Below are 18,079 nucleotides of genomic sequence, written 5' to 3'. Positions count from 1 at the left end.
CTTGTCCCTACAGACCTGGCAATCTTCATCTTTAACCATCACCCAAGTCATTGTTTTCGTCTTAATTGCTCGTGCGTGACCAATTCATTCATATGTCAGCGGGTACTTGTGCAGCGTTGCGAAGCCACCATGTAATGGTAGTACATGTATTAAGGAAAAAAGACAGGATAACCGGATGTTTTGATCATAACCTGCCAATGTCAGCAGTTCATCGTTAATGGATTGACTCCCTACATTAACGAAGTGACTGTTAGGCCTATAACCACAACATGAGTACTTATAAAGATCCGGTTAATTAATTAGAACATAATTTATACGATCTGTTGTTGTTATCTTGCGATATCATCTCAAATGAAATATTAAGCCTGATTTGTAAAGCTACGAACTTATCCATAATCACGATAAATGAAAAAAAACAGCACTGAAGTTGTTAAAAACAAATATTCATTATCTCCACACCTAAATGTACATCATCTGATTGACACTCTGATCATATCCTGTAATCTTTTGATAGTGGGTGGTTTAGTTGACATGTCTGATATTACAACTTGACACGACCTTAAAACAAAACTTGCCTTCAATGAAACCTTTTCTCCGGTCTCTACTCTTTTGACGATTTTAAGACGCGATGCAAATATTTTGGAGATGGCAATGGTGTTTTCCGTGGTACTACCTATGATTATCCCCTAACAACTGTTAATTAATATAAAATTATTGAAACCAAAGTGTGATTTGAAAGTTATAATTTCGATAATTAGTTCAGTTTTAAAATAATAAAATGTACACACCCACACACACATAACGTTTTCGTATGTCATGTTATTTATGACTAAACATTTTCGCAGATTTGTATCTTGTTCCGTGTTGAACTTGAAAACACAGATATCGGTGAACGTACGAAATAACCTTACCAGGCACTGCCCTAACGGGGTTTAGACGATATCCATTTGTCTCGCTTACACCAAGGTGACAACAAATTAGTTTGTAGAGACTCGATACTGTTCATTGCAGGGGGCTTTTATGCTAGTGTCACTTCAACTGGAATCAAACAGTTCACACCTCTTCAACAGACCTATCACTTTATCTATTTACCTTCAACTTTAAATATCTATAAATTCCAGAGTTCAAACGTCTGGCTTTGACCGTTTTGACTTCATGGTATCGTTTTACCTTAAATTTATATCCCTTAAGGCGTGTTTGTCCCTTATTAAAAGTCTAATTTAAACGATACTGAGGAGAGAAAAAAGGAATAAACTGACGGTATTGTTGAATATTATAACTGTTTGTCAAGCTAGAATGATCCATCTCATAAAAAAAACAATGAAGGGGTATATCCAATTTCTTAAGTCACTTTAAAACAATTTTCAAAAACATGACACGAGGATAGTCTAAGCTTTCCACTGCTGAAGAACATTTTGATTTCGTGAATAACACTTAAGTAAATTAAAGTAGTCCCGGAAACTTTTCTAATTGAAGTATGGGACAATTTAAAAAGTTCATAGACATGCACTCTTCTGGCCCTACAGAAATAACATTCTAACAATGAAACAAATCGATTTTCTGATAAATGATTATATATGGGAAGTACCGATCATTCAATCACCTTTTTGAATCAAGAAAGGCTGACAAACAGCTAATTATTATAATTGGTGAGGATACCATGCTATTTGAGCAAAAAATGCGCAAAATGTTTCCACTTTGACAACTTATATTATTTTGTTTATCCGTTTATTTACTTATTTATTGATGAAATAAGAATAATGATCTCAGTAAAACATACTGTAATAGAGATACCAGTGCTTATTGAAAACAAAAATGCTATCATTTTCATCTCAAATTATGTCATATACAAATCACAATGATGCTCACCAACTGAGTATCATTAATTTAATACAGTGTTTCAGAGAAACACATGACCAATTTCAAACTTAAGGAATTCATAAGTGATCAAATCTCTGAAAAAGACTATTAGTTCTTAGGAAGAACTGTCTTCTGATAACTTAAGTAAAGTCTGTTAACTCCCATGTCATTTTAGATGACAATTAAACAATCCAAGGAAATGAAAACTAAAACACATTCTGTCTGATTGGCACATATGTATTTATCCTTTTACATAAATCATCATATTTACCCATTTGGTTCCTGTAAATGTTCTAGAATCAAATCCCTGTCGACAAAGAACACCTCTGTAATGAAAATAATAACACCTGTCCAACCCATGCCAGTCACTAGAGAGAATACCTGTAAGTCAAGGCAAAAACTGCATAGGATGTACCTGTCTATTCTGGTCACCTGTGTATAACAAAATCATGTTAATAAAAGACATCTGTGTAAAGCAAATCCTCTCTATAATATAACTCATGTATAGCAAAGCAGGTATAGACTAAATCTGTGTACATAAAAGCTCTGTCTATCAAGGTCATCCCGGTATGGCATAAATATGTTATAAAGGTCACCCCAGTACAGCATAAATATGTTATAAAGGTCACCCCAGTACAGCATAAATATGTTATAAAGGTCACCCCAGTATGGCATAAATATGTTATAAAGGTCACCCCAGTCCCAGTATAGCATAGATATGTTATAAAGATCACCCTAGTAAAGCATAAATATGTTATAAAGGTCACCCCAGTATAGCATAAATAGCATAAATATGTTAAATATGTCAAAGGTCACCCTATAGCATAAATATGTTATAAAGGTACAGCATAAATATGTTATAAAGATCACCCTAGTATAGCATAAATATGTTATAAATGTCACCCTAGTATAGCATAAATATGTTATAAAGGTCACCCCAGTACAGCATAAATATGTTATAAAGGTCACCCTAGTATAGCATAAATATGTTATAAAGATCACCCTAGTATAGCATAAATATGTTATAAAGGTCACCCTAGTATAGCATAAATATGTTATTAGCATAAATATGTTATAAAGGTCACCCCAGTTATAAAAGTCATCCCAGTATAGCATAAATATGTTATAAAGATCACCCCAGTATAGCATAAATATTTATTAGCATAAATATGTTATAAAGATCACCCCAGTAGAGCATAAATATGTTATAAAGGTCACCCCAGTACAGCATAAACTTGTCTATATAGGTCACACATGTATACAAAAGGCTGTCTACAATAATCACCCCTGTTAAGCAAAACCTTTCTATAAAAATAATTGTCCCATAGCAAAATTACCTATAAAGTGCAATTGTATATAGCAAAGACTTGTCTGTAAAGCAAAGACTTGTCTGTAAAGGCCATTGTAGAAACATTTTTGGCCCCCATTGGCTGTCAAGCTAATTGCTATACATTATTACTGTTAGTGTTAAACAAAGTGAAGTAACTCTTGGGGATAGAATGAGTAAAACTGCCTATAAAACCATGTCTGTAGCCAACTTCCTGTTTATTAAAATATGTCTTTCAATGACATTTCTGTCAGGTGGACATTATATACAGGCTTGCTTCTCGGGTGGTCGTTATAGACAGGTCTAGCTGCGTAATGTGATTATATGGATATACAAGACTACTTCATACACATATGGATGACATAAATTCATAACAAAATCAGCAGGCCTTCACAATGCAAGTCTATGTAAAAATACATCAAGTACCAGATACTGACATACAATACACAAGTCCCAACAGACAGCTAGTAAATACTCAAGTTTTATAACAAGTTGATTAAAAAAAATGACCTCTGGCCTCTTGTTGTGAACTTGAACTTGAAGATGAAGACATGAGAGAGATCACTATAACAAATAGTTCTGGAGAAGTAACATAAGTATATTAGGGCCATTTGTACGGGTGACTGCTATATATAGTTAGTAGATCTATTTCTACCAATTACAGACCTAGTTCAGGTGAGTATGTGGTTTCATAAGCCAAAGAGAAAGGGAGACACCAACACTACACAGAGCCCAATATCTCTATTCAGGTCTGTAGATAACCATTTTAGAAAAGTTTAGATTTTGAATTACAATGTTTTTATTATCAAACAAAATGGAACACAAGAGGAGTGTAAACAAAAAGGTTATCAGTTCAATTATTTTCAATTCAATGTTCACATTACAAATATATTGACTTGATGAGAAAAACATAGATATTGATATTTCTTTGATGGGCTGTAGTTGGTAGGAAGATTTGAGAAGTCATTGTTGAAATCACAACATAAATTAAAGTACTTAAATTACTGAAAGGCTAAACATGTTGATAATATATATTAGTAACTTTTCAGAAACATCCTCTATCTTCATCCCTAAATCATAGCTTAAATGCCCTGGACAATATGTTTCTCTTGAATATATACATTTGATTTTAAACCATTGTTACTTCCATCTCTAGTAAAAGTTTCTGTGAACCCATTACCTTCTAACTACATGTTAAGGAAATACGGCAAAACTGAAATTGATCACTATCACTTTTTGCATAAGTAATTTAAACACAAAGTCTGAATAAAAATATTCCCCCTCAAATCGTTGACATGATTTCCATGATACAGCAGAATTACTAAAACAAGTACTTCTTTTTATACAGAAGTGACATGAAAAGCTAACATTTAATATTATAATTTATAGAGATTTATGAAATAAGTGACGAAAGTTTTCATTTAAGGGAGCACTAACTTCATGACTAGTTCGATCTATTTTATATGAAATAAACAATATTCAAGAACCTTTTCAGCAGTTAACAAAAAGAAAGAAAAAAAATGATAATAATTGCTAATAACATGCGATTTTAAATGAATTATCAAAATTCCGTCATCAGGGCTGTGAGTTAATTAAACATTACACAACATAATCTAAGTTATATTCTAGTAAAACATCTATCATCCTAAGACTTATGATTTTGTATTGGAGTACATATACTATTCATTAAATAATAGACTAGAAACCGAACCATGGCTATAGGTCAAGTAGATGTGTTAAGGTAAAGCCCTGAAAGACGATGACATCATTTCATTCTTTCTGTCTTTTCTTTTAATATGGAACTGATGAGTACCTAATAAGTATTGACTGACTGAACAAAATTAAAAATATCCCCTAAAATTACATATCAACATCACAGTAATTTTGTATTGAACAATTACAGAGAAAAAAGAAATACAATGACAAGTATAAACAAATCAAATTAAATATCTTTAATTACATTCTTATGAACCTTAATTACCATATTACAAGCAACAATTTCTCTATAATTCAGATTTCACTTGAAAAGAAACCGTGACTTTACATGTAAATCTTACATACTCTCACCACATTTAATTAATTATCACAAATTTTATGAAAATGATTTCATCACAAATCACAAACCAACAACCAGAGAAGAACGCCCCAGTAAACAAATCAGTTGTATGTTTATGAAGCCCTGAGAGTACATATAGTTTCTAGTGATCTGGAATTCAAATGAAATTTCCTAACTGATCATCTAACACATCAGATGGATCAAATTCATGACTGATATTGAATACCCAGCTGTAAAATAATGAAAAGAGTTGTTTAAAATACTTTTTTATAGCAATGACATATTTTTTTTAGCTACCTTCAGCAATTCTTGTTGATATCATATCTAATTTTTATCTCTATTTGTTGTTGATTTTTATGACAGCAACATATGATTCCAGAGAAATGTTAGCAATATGATAATTGTTGAAATCATAGATGTGATGCTATCATTTCCTGGAGTCATCCCTTCATGATGTAACCTTTGTCTGATATCTTTGTTTGATGATGTCATCATTTTCAGATGTCTTGTTTAATGATGTCATCATTTTCTGACATCTTTGTTTCATGATGTCATTATTCTCTGGTGTATTTTTTTAACGTTGTCATTATTATCTAATCTCATTGTTTCATGATGTCATTGTTTCTGATGGTCAATATACCATTTAGATAGTAATCCATTGATGTGACAAAATGCTGAACATGCTTTTTTTCCATGACAACAATCTTTACCATTCCTGATTGATGGCTTAATGGTAGAAGAAAATGTTAAAAGATGACATATTGGAATTTCTACGTAGCATGACTCAGAATTTGCTTATGCAACACACTAACAAAAAATATGGCAGTATTAAAAAAAGTCTTCTTGTTTTTCCATCCAGGAGATGGTGGTCAAATCACAAAAACAGAAATCTGCTATTTTAAGAACATAGTCCTAAATTTTATGAAAAGATGACACTGATTACCTATAAAAATGGATGTACTTTAACACTCAAATTTTAACCTATTAGTGAAAATGTTTTGATAACACAAATCATGACTTGGTGCTGCAGCTATCTAGAACACAATGATACATGCTTTTTGTTATCAAGTAATTATAATACTTCAGCACTTACATAATTGGCAATTAAAATGTTGAAATATAATTATCACTTCCAAAATGGATTTACAGTATCACTTAAAAAACAATTTTATACTGTTATACATAGTATTTCCCAGATATAATTTACATTTGCTGCCTTCTAAACCTTGTACAATGTACATCATTTAAAAGATCACATTCAGTGTGCAAATCATTGACAAAACCGATTATTCAACTACATACCAATGGATAAAACCCTGGCTAAACCATATTTTCTAAACATCTATGTGTCTGTTACTGCAAATATATCTGAAAATGCCAAAAAAACAAAACTTAAACATAAAAATTTGTAAGATCTATTTCAATAAAATGCAATAATTTTTTATTGTTCTTATTTGTTATTATTCTGAATCCAATTTTTTTAAAGAGGAAAAAACCTCAAAAACTCTAAACTGAATTTGATGGCAAAAATTCAAATGATTTTCATCAGTCCTGTACCATGTTGCAACAGACATACCTGAAAACCCACTGTACAAAATCTCATACATTCTACTTCACACTGGCTACTGCCAACTTTGCTGCTTCCTCAAATCCAAAAGCTGCTTTTATAGGAAGGTTACTTTCTTCTAAAATTTTTCTTCCTGCTTCTACATTTTGTCCTGGGAAAAAAATAACACAATTATATACAGAACATCCCTGTTAGTTATCACTACAATAACTACACACTGACACATAAGTATACATTGGAACCAGCAGTTGATTTTCACACTAGTTTAATCTGACATATTTATGAAATGTACATGTTTTTTTCATTTTAAAAGTGAGTGAATTTTCAAACTCGTGTTTTCAAAATAAAAGATCTTCCCTTCAGGTTAAGATTAACAAATCTTTCTCTCTTGGGGTGAAATAGGGGGATCTTTTCCAAAGGGGGAAATTACTAAGTTGGCACACATGACACTTGCTGAGTGATTGAAACTTAGTTATTTCCACACGAGGTTTACCAACAAGGGGGTAAAATTCAGCAAACAAAGAACCATTTTTCTCTTATCCTACCAGCCTTAATCTGCTGTTGCCCTGCTTTGTTGATGTTAATTCATAGTTATGAAAGGTAACCCCCATCCCTCCCCCCTGACCACTTCTCAATCCTGGAGTGAAACTCAGAAACCTCACACTATAAAAGGTGTTTATAAACCTTTCAAGGGTAAGAGAAAAAAAAATCATCTCATATCCAAGAATGATTCTATCAAATTATACATGGACATAGTGTTTATTACCCTTCCCACCACAAATCCATTTGAAGACTACTAAATGACTGATTACCAGCGCAGTTAAGAGTTTTCTTTAGAAAGTGGTCCCATTCCTTTTACAGCAGAAAATAAAAGTGACTTGATTATTAGCTTCATGTTACAGCAGTGTATACAAACAGCAATGGGACCTATTAACTAATCTTTGTTACCTTCTAGTCGTACCACCAGGGGGAGCTTCAGGTTGATACGCTGACAGGCCTTAAGGATACCCGTTGCAACAGTTGCACAGTTTACAATGCCACCAAATACATTGACAAGAATTCCCTTCACCTAAAAAAGGTAAAAAATAAAAACTCATATTATAAGAATGTATTAGCATACACGTTTTAAATATACAATTTATTACAGAGGTTTTGAAATTTGCAATTAATTCTTTCTTTTTCAATGCTTGAGCATAATCATTAAAATATATTTAGAAATAATGTAAGATATTTCCTTCTGTTACTAAAATCCTCACATTAAATACATCGTTATTTGATAATCTGGATGGCTTTTAATGATTAACTTTTCTCATTCATAAAATAGTGACTAACATTGAAGTAGATTGCATATTAGTCTTGGTTTTTGTGATTAACCTGATTTCAGAAAATTAAGTTTCTGCTTCTTCAAAGTAAATTTTTGATAAAGTTTCTTACAAAGTGATGTCGTAACATAAAAGAATTAAAAAAACTGAAATTAAAATTGACAATGAAACACTGGAATATCAGTTGTTATCCTCAATACTCCAGGGTTTGAAATCACTTTTGCTCTCTGCACTCCTGAAATATGTCATAGCAAAACTGAAGTTTCAATGTGCAACACCTTGTGGACAAGACAAAAATATCAGTTTGTTCCTATGATAAACATGACACAAATCTCAATGTCTCATAACAGTATATTGTAATGGCTTTAAAGATGGGTGTTGCTCCTCTGTAATCTTCAAAAGATGAATATCAGCTTGTGATTGGTCAAATTTTTTCTCTTGGAACTAATCAAATTGCTTCGCTTATGTCTGCAATTCTGCCATGACATGATCCGGAGGTACAGAGAGCAAAAGTTATTGTAACCTCTGGAGTATCGAGGAAGACCAATTATAGACTGTCCACATGTGTTAATAGAAATTTTGGCAATACTTACATGAGAATCTGCTGTAAGAAGTTGGAAGGCATCATAAACTTGCTGTTCTGATACTCCGCCTCCTACATCCAGAAAGTTGGCTGGTTCTCCGCCATGTAGTTTGATGATGTCCATGGTTGCCATAGCAAGACCAGCTCCATTCACTACGAAAGATAGATGAAGGGAGGTAATCCAAATAATTATTAAATTGAAATTGCTTCAATATCCCATTTCCTCAGACTTGGATCAAAGTTAAAGATCATGACTGTAGAATATATAAAAGTATGATCGACTATTCAAGGAAAGTTTAAATGACTTTCTGAAAGCTTCCACTTGTACCCATTAACTGGCTGAATATCACCTGTCCTACAAGAACAGCTTGGAAGTGGACTAAAGTCATTTTCTGCTAGTGAAACCCTTAATCAGCTGGTAATAGCACACAGTATGTGGAAATTGATTTACTTACTTTCAGATTTTCAATTACCAAACAAGACTGATTAATGAAAGAAAAAATAGTAAGAAAGTTGTCTATGTGGGGACAGAATTAATGCTAAACTTCCCAGTGGAAATTATTCAAACTTAACCATGATAAAATGTTGATAACAAATAAACTATTATAACAATGTATATATACCTAAACATCCAATGCTACCATCCAAACCAATGTAGTTTAGCTTGAGTCTGTTTGCTTCTATCTCACGAGGATCTGTTTCACTCGTGTCTTCCATATCAAATATTTCCTTTTGTCGGAATGCTGCATTGTCATCAAAATTCAACTTAGCATCAAAGCAGACCACTGTAAATTAAGAATGAAAGGAAAATGTTTACTGGGAAATAAGGTAATAAGCAAAAGAGAAAAAATGTTGACATTTCTACACAAGTAGTTTCTAAAGTGTATCCAATCATCAATAGACTTACCTCTACCATCTGGTGTTTCTCCAAAAGGATTGATCTCCAACTGTGTGGCGTCTACCTTCACGAACAGGTTATAGAGACGAGTGATTTGTGTTGCTGCCTGCAATAAACCGATAAGAATTGTGAAAGCTACAAGTTTTCATTGCTTTGAATATTCTGATAAACAAATCTATCCAAAGAAATTAAGAGTAAAAAACACAAAACAAAACAAAACTTAACCCTACATCTGTCTTTACCAAAGAGAAACCAGTATATCATATGCACTAAAACATAAAGAACTACAATGATTTTAACCTTACTGTCCTTTAATTAAAAGGACTCTTTAGTTAGACTCATGTTTTGGTATTGATAAGTGTTCATCCTGGAAACATTTACATTTTCATACAGACAATGTTGCATGCAAGCTGTATTTTGTAAAATATTATTTATTGTTTTTATCATTGTTTAACTATGTACAGATTCACAATAATAACACTGACTAAATGTGTTTCTATCTTGACATCATACCTCTTGAAGATGTTCCCCAGTGAAGTCTAACTTTTCTGCCATTCTGAGAGCCTGCTCCTCTGTTATACCAGTCACGATGTCTACTGCCTCCTAATAATGAAACAGATTTCATGTTATACCAGTCACAATGTCTACTGCCTCCAATGATACAGATTTCATGTTATACCAGTCACAATGTCTACTGCCTCCAATGATACAGATTTCATGTTATACCAGTCACAATGTCTACTGCCTCCAGTGATACAGATTTCATGTTATACCAGTCACAATGTCTACTGCCTCCAATGATACAGATATCATGTTATACCAGTCACAATGTCTACTGCCCCCAATGATACAGATTTCTTGTTATACCAGTCACAATGTCTACTGCCTCCAATGATACAGATATCATGTTATACCAGTCACAATGTCTACTGCCTCCAATGATACAGATTTCATGTTATACTAGTCACAATGTCTACTGTCTCCAATGATACAGATATCATGTTATACCAGTCACAATGTCTACTGCCTCCTAATAATGATAGATTTCATGTTATACCAGTCACAATGTCTACTGCCTCCAATGATACAGATTTCATGTTATACCAGTCACAATGTCTACTGCCTCCAATGATACAGATTTCATGTTATACCAGTCACAATGTCTACTGCCTCCAATGATACAGATATCATGTTATACCAGTCACAATGTCTACTGCCTCCAATGATACAGATATCATGTTATACCAGTCACAATGTCTCCTTCCTCAGATGATACAGATTTCATGTTATACCAGTCACAATGTCTACTGCCCCCAATGATACAGATATTATGTTATACCAGTCACAATGTCTACTGCCTCCTAATAATGATACAGATTTCATGTTACACTAGTCACAATGTCTCCTTCCTCAGATGATACAGATTTCATCATATGTTGTCTGTTATATCTAAAACCTTATCTTTGTCTAACAATAACACATGCCTATCTGAAATATTTTGTAATGTACCCACCCATAAGATTAGGGCTAATGGGTCATAGTTCCCCAGTCCAAACTTAATTTCATTGCAGAGACTTGAAATTATTTCAAAAGCAAATGATTGCTTCATAGTAGTGTAGGTCTCACTGATGTAATTAGTTCACTCTTTCGTATACCTAGCCAGTGAATGACTTAAATAGCAATGGATTCTTTCTGAAAACATTGTGTTAATATTAGGGCTAATCCAAAACATTTATCCCACTCTAAAACTCCAGATTATGTTGGGGTATACCACCTATGGAATTCAACTGATAATTTGCTTGTAAGTAACAGGCAGGAAACCGAACCATATATAAAAGTATTTTTGAGTCCTGAGATCTAATAGATGTTTTACTGGAATAGCTCTAAGGAGATTTTGAGGATTTAAGTATCAAGTGACAACATTAATTATTTGATCATGTTTACTAGTGATCAGAAGGACAACACATGTCCTTTTATGAATTTTTAAACTTTAGACTAGTGTCTTTTTAATGATCCCTTTGATTAGTGTTTCAATTAATGTTACTGACTCTATACCTTGATTATTGAATCTGGATCTCTCTCCGCCGTCTCCTCAATGTCTACACCTCCGTGTTTACTACCCACCATGACAGGACCATTGAAACCTCGGTCCATCACAATGGCAAAGTAGGTCTCCTTGGCGATGTCCAGAGCTTCTGCGACCATCACCTACACAACACAATTCAGAGAGTGGATTCAACTATCTTTGGAAATAAAGTGTCTTGGTACCACAAAGTTTGTTATACTCCATCCAAGTAAAGTAATATTATGATGCTACATTACGGAAGTTGGAATCATCTCTATCAGATGTAACAATGATTAAGTGATTCAGAAATATCCCAAGATTCTGATATCATCAGGCAGGAAACCACAAATCTGGTTAAGTTTCCATGGAAATATCTACAGATTCAAAGACCATGAACTAAGTGATAGAAGCTTGAAAATTTTCCATTAAAATGTATCCTTGGAAACATCCTGACATTCTGATCCCATCACCTAGGTGACATAAAACCAGAGAATTTTTTTTAGATATATAAACTTTACCTACTGATTCTTGTTCTGAAAAGTGGCTCCATCTCCACAGAGCTTAAAATTGAACCAGGTGGCCTGGTTGTACAGTTTTATCTATTTATCTACTTATTTAACGGGTTTAGGTCCACTATTATGGCCTTTCAATGGAAAAGCCAGCTTTCATCAAAACAGTCATGGTTTAATTTCCAAATCAGATGTAGAATGGTAGAAGGTATATACTTTTCCATGAACTGCTGATGTAGAAAACTCATAATATTTGATAAATTTTCAGTCTGGTTAAACCTACTACAAATGTAGCTAATTTCATAAATAACAAGATATCATATCAGCATTAAACTGTTAATCTCAATGCTATTACTAACCTGATTGACCTTGACCCCATCAGCATGTGTCTGTTTCGTTGTCAGTTTGTGACCAAGCATGTTGTCAACAATTCCCTTCACTTTGGAAGGACTAAAATTCAAAGAAAAAACTTTTAACATCTAGAAAACAGAAATATCACAATGATGCCCAATTGTCTAATGTGAAATATTAGGAGAGGTATGGGCAAACATGTAAGACAAAGTCACCTTGATCAATAATTGTTACTGATGGTATGAGGGAGGAAGCACATGCATATTAATTAAGCATGATGGGATACCTGAATTACAAATAAAATCTTAGATTATGATAAATGAACTATTTGTAGAAGGCCATTGTCAATATGTTGTATACATATGATTCAGAAAACAAAATAATTCTCTGTAGGCCAGTTTTAGATTTAAACTTCTCTTCTTATTTCTTACACTACATGGTATAATAAACAGGTAATTTCTGTTTTCTTACATCTTATATCTGCTTAAGTAGAAATGTTGAACAAATAACTGAAAATTTAAGCATTATAAGAAATATATAATGGTGGGTTTTACTTAATTTCTGACACTTACTCTTTGGTTAAATGTACTCCTCCCTTGAAGCCATTGGAGAATGTTCCCTTGCCTCTTCCTCCTGCCAGAATCTGAGCTTTAATTACATATTCATCCACCTCTGAAATGAATTAAAAGAAATCATTATAAAACAAACATATCAAATTACAACTAATTTTATTGAGAAATTCAAAAATACTAGAGATATGAATAGTTCTTAACTCAATATTGAAAACTAAAAACAACTACAAAAAAAAAAAAAAAAAAAAACAAAAACAGAATTTTAAAAAAGGAAACGCAAAGCAAAAAAAAAAATGTGACAAGCTGTTATTTTTGTTAGAGTAACATCTTCATAACTCGGCCATTTTTCGTATATGAATCAGAAACTTTGTATATTAATGTATTACTACCGATGAAGGGAAGGTGTGAACGACACACTTACTATAGTATTGAACAAAGTATTGATACTATTGTATTGAAGTATTCAAATAATCGAGTCAAGTATACAACGACCTCTGTGATTGGTCGGGGGCGGAGTTTAGACAACCTGAATAGTTGATCTGACACCCAATTTGTTCCGGTAGGCGGAGTTAATGTACACTATCAGTTACATAACAAGTACTAAGTAATCGCTGGAAAAATGTCCGACGACGACAACAGTACGCAAAATTTTCTTGGACGAAATTATGTCCGATACGAACGATATGGGGAATCCTGTTTTTGTACAAGGCGATGTGGTTGTGATGGATAATTGTGGATTCCATCACCATAGACAGGAGAGCGCATTTTAAGAAATATGCTGAAAGAATATGGCGTGTCCCTGGTTTTTCAGCCGCCTTATTCCCCGGAATACAACGTAACTGAATATGTATTCAATGTCATGAGACAGAGGCTTCGGGCAAATATACCCGACTTGTGTCAGAATTTCTGGAACTTGCAGTAGTAAATGCTCTAGATATTCCGCCCAACCAACTTCAAAGTTTTTTCACATGTTGCGGATATGTATAATTTTCGATGGAAAGATAAAAAATAAAATAAAAAATATATGAGACCACAGAATTCCTTTATTTTTTAATGCAGTATGAATTATCGGCATATATCAGGAGGTCCCAGGTAATTCGTAATTCTTTGTTACATATAATAGAGCTTGGGCTTAAACCGAAATATTTTGAGCCAACCCTCCCCCCTTTCAAAAAAATAAATAAATAAATAAAACTAGTACAGAATGACTATGTGACTACATTCACTGTTAAGATGTTATGAATTCTCCGGTCCCAGTGATCTAACCTGTTGATATATATTTTGTACGTAAATTAGTTTAGTACTGAGTAACTTTCGTTTTCTCGTTGTACCATCGATGGAAAAGCAAAGTATCATTGGGTGTAGAACGAAACAAATGGGACAACCCAATTAGGTCTGATCTGAAGCCACCTGTGACTTGGACTCTTCCAATTAACCTCTCGCGACAGTCGAGTGTTTGTAAAATGCCGATGTCTGCACAGTATTTTTTCACCTGGCTCCACCCACAATCGATCTAGACTTGGCTCTGCCAATCAGAGAGCTTGTTGCATAAATTTAAGGAATTCGATTGGTGAAGTACTTCAATACAATACTATCAATACTTTGTTCAGTACTACAGTACTTGAAACGTTCACACCTTCCCTTCATCGGTAGTAATAATCATATCAAGTATAGATCTTTTAATGTCACTTTCTTTATTTAGTATTTTAAGATATATAATTGAAGATGCTTTCCTGAAGTGTGATACACCATGTATAGTGCCAACGCTCACAGTATTGTTTATGTTAAAATAAAATTTCTGAAGAGTCTTTGTGACTCTTAATTAAGCTGATTATCACTTGTTGCAGACTTTTAGATAGACCAGTAAGAATAGATGTTAATGATCCCATAATTCAGTGCATTCCACCATATTGTCCTGCCTTGGAGAATTCTCTGCAAACCAGAGTAATGCTAGTTTGTGATTTATACAAATCTCAATCTGAATAATTTTGTGAACACCTAGTCTGTCAATTTTAGGAAGTTTTTAGAAATATTTTATAATACTTGATTGTCTCATAGTGACAGTATGATGCATGACACAGGTTTGAAAGATGGCGGCATGGCCAAAGCTAACGACTGCCTTTAGGGATTACTGGGAAATCATTGGAATATTTCCACTAATCAAAAAGCTAGGATTGGTAGTAACAACTAGTTCCAAAGGCTGTGACAACAGACTGTAACAGTAACTGTGTTACCTTCAGCCTAAAACCCTCTTTAAACATCTCAATATACCTGCAATAAAGATGGAGCGCTTGATTTATTGCCTTTTGACAAAATGCTTATAATGGATAAATTATTCTTAGAAAATAAACACCATGCATCTATTGGGGGGTCTTACCTGAGATATACAAGTAGTGCATTTTCAACATTGGCGATGAAAGTGCCTACGTAAAAGTCAAAGTCCAAGACTGAAATATCTGTGTCACCTGTTCATAACACATTTTTTCAGCATTGCCTAATTTATTCATGTATATCAACAGCCTTTGAACATATTTCTAATTTTTTCAACCAAAGTATAAAGTGATGCCTACTTAATTTTTCTGCGGCATCTTTAGCCTCCTCAGGACTGCTGACCATCACAAATTTCTGTACAGACACGCCTCCATCATCCATTAACTTCTTACTTTGGTATTCTTGTAGGTTGAGATTTCGAGATGGTATAGTTACAGCAGCTGCCTGTAAATAAAACCAATGAAAAACAGATCTGTAATCCAGTAAATTCTAATACAATTATTCCACTGCACAAAAATGTTGACAGGATATAGAAAACATTCAGAACTTGTCTCAATCATCTTCTAACATAAGATAACACAATTTTTTATGCAAACAAAAATACTGATTAAAATTTGATTAAAATCAAGAGCTTATTACAAAAAGTCAACATTAATTCCCCAGAAAATAATATACAATATTTTGAGCTGAATAAGTCTTCCTGATAATAAAATGAGCATGCTCCTTCAATGCTTGTGACCTGACTATAATGAATATCTCCAGAAAAGGGCAAGTACTGGTACTTAGAATATAACAGTTACTACAAAACTAACATTATATCATTCATCTCCACACAGAGGTAAGGTTAATGTTCTTTGAACCTGTGTGAATCCTAGCAGGGAGAAGGGAGAGTGCATTAGTGTGAATCCTGACAGGGAAGTCAGGGGGACTGAACAATGTATATCTAACATGTAGTAGATTTCCCTGGCTCCAATGAACCAATGTATTTCTCAGTAGAATGGCAAGGGAGAGTAAACAAAAAAAAAAAAAAAAAAAACCAAACAAACAAACAAACTTATGTATATAATTTAATCAATATCAAATTGAGTATAGAAACACTGTATACACCCATTTGACCTGAAATTGAAAAGTTAACTAATTAAAAAAAAAACATAGACAACAATTTTAAGTAACAATGAGGAGAGTTGATTAATGGATGCATCCTGTGAAATGCTTCCATATCTATATCATTATACACTATAAAGATCAGTTGTGCTTCCATTAATTATATTATTCTAAAACGGTCATTTCTAAGCTGTATATATAACATAAGCTTTGTAATTAACCCTGAAAACTTTTGCAATCGCACAACTAATTTTATATCCAGTTTGAATTAGTGTACATGATTGGTACATCTGATATTGATAGATGCTTTTTTTTTGCTTTGAAATTATAAATCAAGAAAATGGATTTTTTCCTTATTGTGTTAATTGGATATAAACTCTAGAACACATGGAGTATTAAGAATGTCAAAATGAAATGGAATTCAATGTTTAATACATATTACAAAATGAATTCAGTTATATGTGACTATTTCCTCTCCTGCACCCGCCCCCCTCTCCAAAAAAAAAAAAAAAACTCTTAATCCAGATTACTACCCTTTGGTTTTCATACCCTACCACCTGTTTCATTGCTTCTGTTATCTCTGTCATTTGCTGATGTTTATTATTTATGCAAATAAACCTGTATCAATGACAGCCAAATTGATTTGTTCCTTTTTGGAAATATTTCCCATATGCGGACCGCAAAATCATGGTGGTTCACACTTCTTTTGTGAACATCAAGTAAGACGAATGTCCCAAATAGTGAGTTTGGATTATTTAGTAAAGTGGCAAAGCTAATATAGACAATGTAGACTTCAGTGACTGCTAAAGAACAGTAGATTCCGAGCGATTTACCTCAAATGAGAAATTTGGCGGATTACAAAAAAAAAAAATCTGGGAGGCGAGAGAATCCTGAAATTTTCAGTAACTTTAATTTTTGTTCTTACTGCAGTTGAAAATGACAAATCACAAAATACAAACGTGACGATAGTCCCGACCATTCTTTATTTTTATGCCTTAACCATGGGCATATATATATATATATCTGCAACTCCACAAAGTAATTCTGTGTAGTTCATTTCATAAGTTCGCGACACGACCGTCAAACTGACACGATGCCCTGGCCTACTTAGATAAGATTCGTCTGACAGTTGATTATTCGGATCCGATATCCCATGTATATTATTAATGGTAAAGTCCGAGGTAAACCAAGTAAGAACACTGGTTACGTGAGAAGAAATCATTATATCGATTTCGATAAAAAGGGTTTGCAATTGAACTATGGTATGCACCCAAATTGTACATATTATAATATAGTATTGTTGCCAACCTTGCGATTCCATCTCCCTTTGCATAAGCATCGATACGACGAAAGTCGCATGGACGACCGCAATATCTGCATAGGCGCAGCCATGTCTGTAATCTCGCGAGACCTTGTTACTAGCCTCTTTACATCGGTAATCTATTGTGTTACGCATGAAAATAAAGTTCTGATATAGTTCCTTCTGCAATGTATGGCATTTTGGTATTTCCTACTATTATTCATGTCATACAATGCAAATTATAACCGTAGTTTCTTATCGATTACTGATTTTGTTATTTACTTCGCAAATTTA

General features: G+C 33.4%; 1 protein-coding gene across 1 annotated transcript; it reads right to left on the bottom strand.

Moving 5' to 3' along the window:
* Window positions 1–5,170: 5,170 nt before the first annotated feature.
* Window positions 5,171–17,877, bottom strand: LOC132555099 (succinate--CoA ligase [GDP-forming] subunit beta, mitochondrial-like). The gene is made up of 12 exons (XM_060219441.1): window positions 17,794–17,877; window positions 15,681–15,825; window positions 13,111–13,210; window positions 12,547–12,637; window positions 11,669–11,821; window positions 10,127–10,216; window positions 9,623–9,719; window positions 9,339–9,500; window positions 8,726–8,868; window positions 7,759–7,879; window positions 6,820–6,961; window positions 5,171–6,611 (listed from the first exon to the last, which is right to left on the bottom strand). Exons 1-11 carry the CDS (start codon window positions 17,875–17,877, stop codon window positions 6,852–6,854), a joined length of 1,296 nt encoding a protein of 431 aa, XP_060075424.1. The 3' UTR covers window positions 5,171–6,611; window positions 6,820–6,851.
* Window positions 17,878–18,079: the final 202 nt, after the last annotated feature.

Source organism: Ylistrum balloti, unplaced genomic scaffold (genome assembly GCF_031769215.1).
Source record: "Ylistrum balloti isolate Yb309-2 unplaced genomic scaffold, AGI_CSIRO_Ybal_v1 Utg370452, whole genome shotgun sequence".
Classification (NCBI taxonomy): domain Eukaryota; kingdom Metazoa; phylum Mollusca; class Bivalvia; order Pectinida; family Pectinidae; genus Ylistrum; species Ylistrum balloti.
This window is presented reverse-complemented; position numbering and strand designations above follow the sequence as displayed.

What these genes read in the sequence shown, in the direction of transcription:
- LOC132555099 (XM_060219441.1), bottom strand. Translation starts at nt 17,877, where the DNA reads ATGGCTGCGCCTATGCAGATATTGCGGTCGTCCATGCGACTTTCGTCG. An exon ending in AAGGGAGATGGAATCGCAAG is followed by an intron (nt 15,826 to 17,793) that starts GTTGGCAACAAT and finishes TTTTATTTACAG; the next exon opens with GCAGCTGCTGTAACTATACC. An exon ending in TGGTAGCATTGGATGTTTAG is followed by an intron (nt 8,869 to 9,338) that starts GTATATATACAT and finishes TATCTTTCGTAG; the next exon opens with TGAATGGAGCTGGTCTTGCT.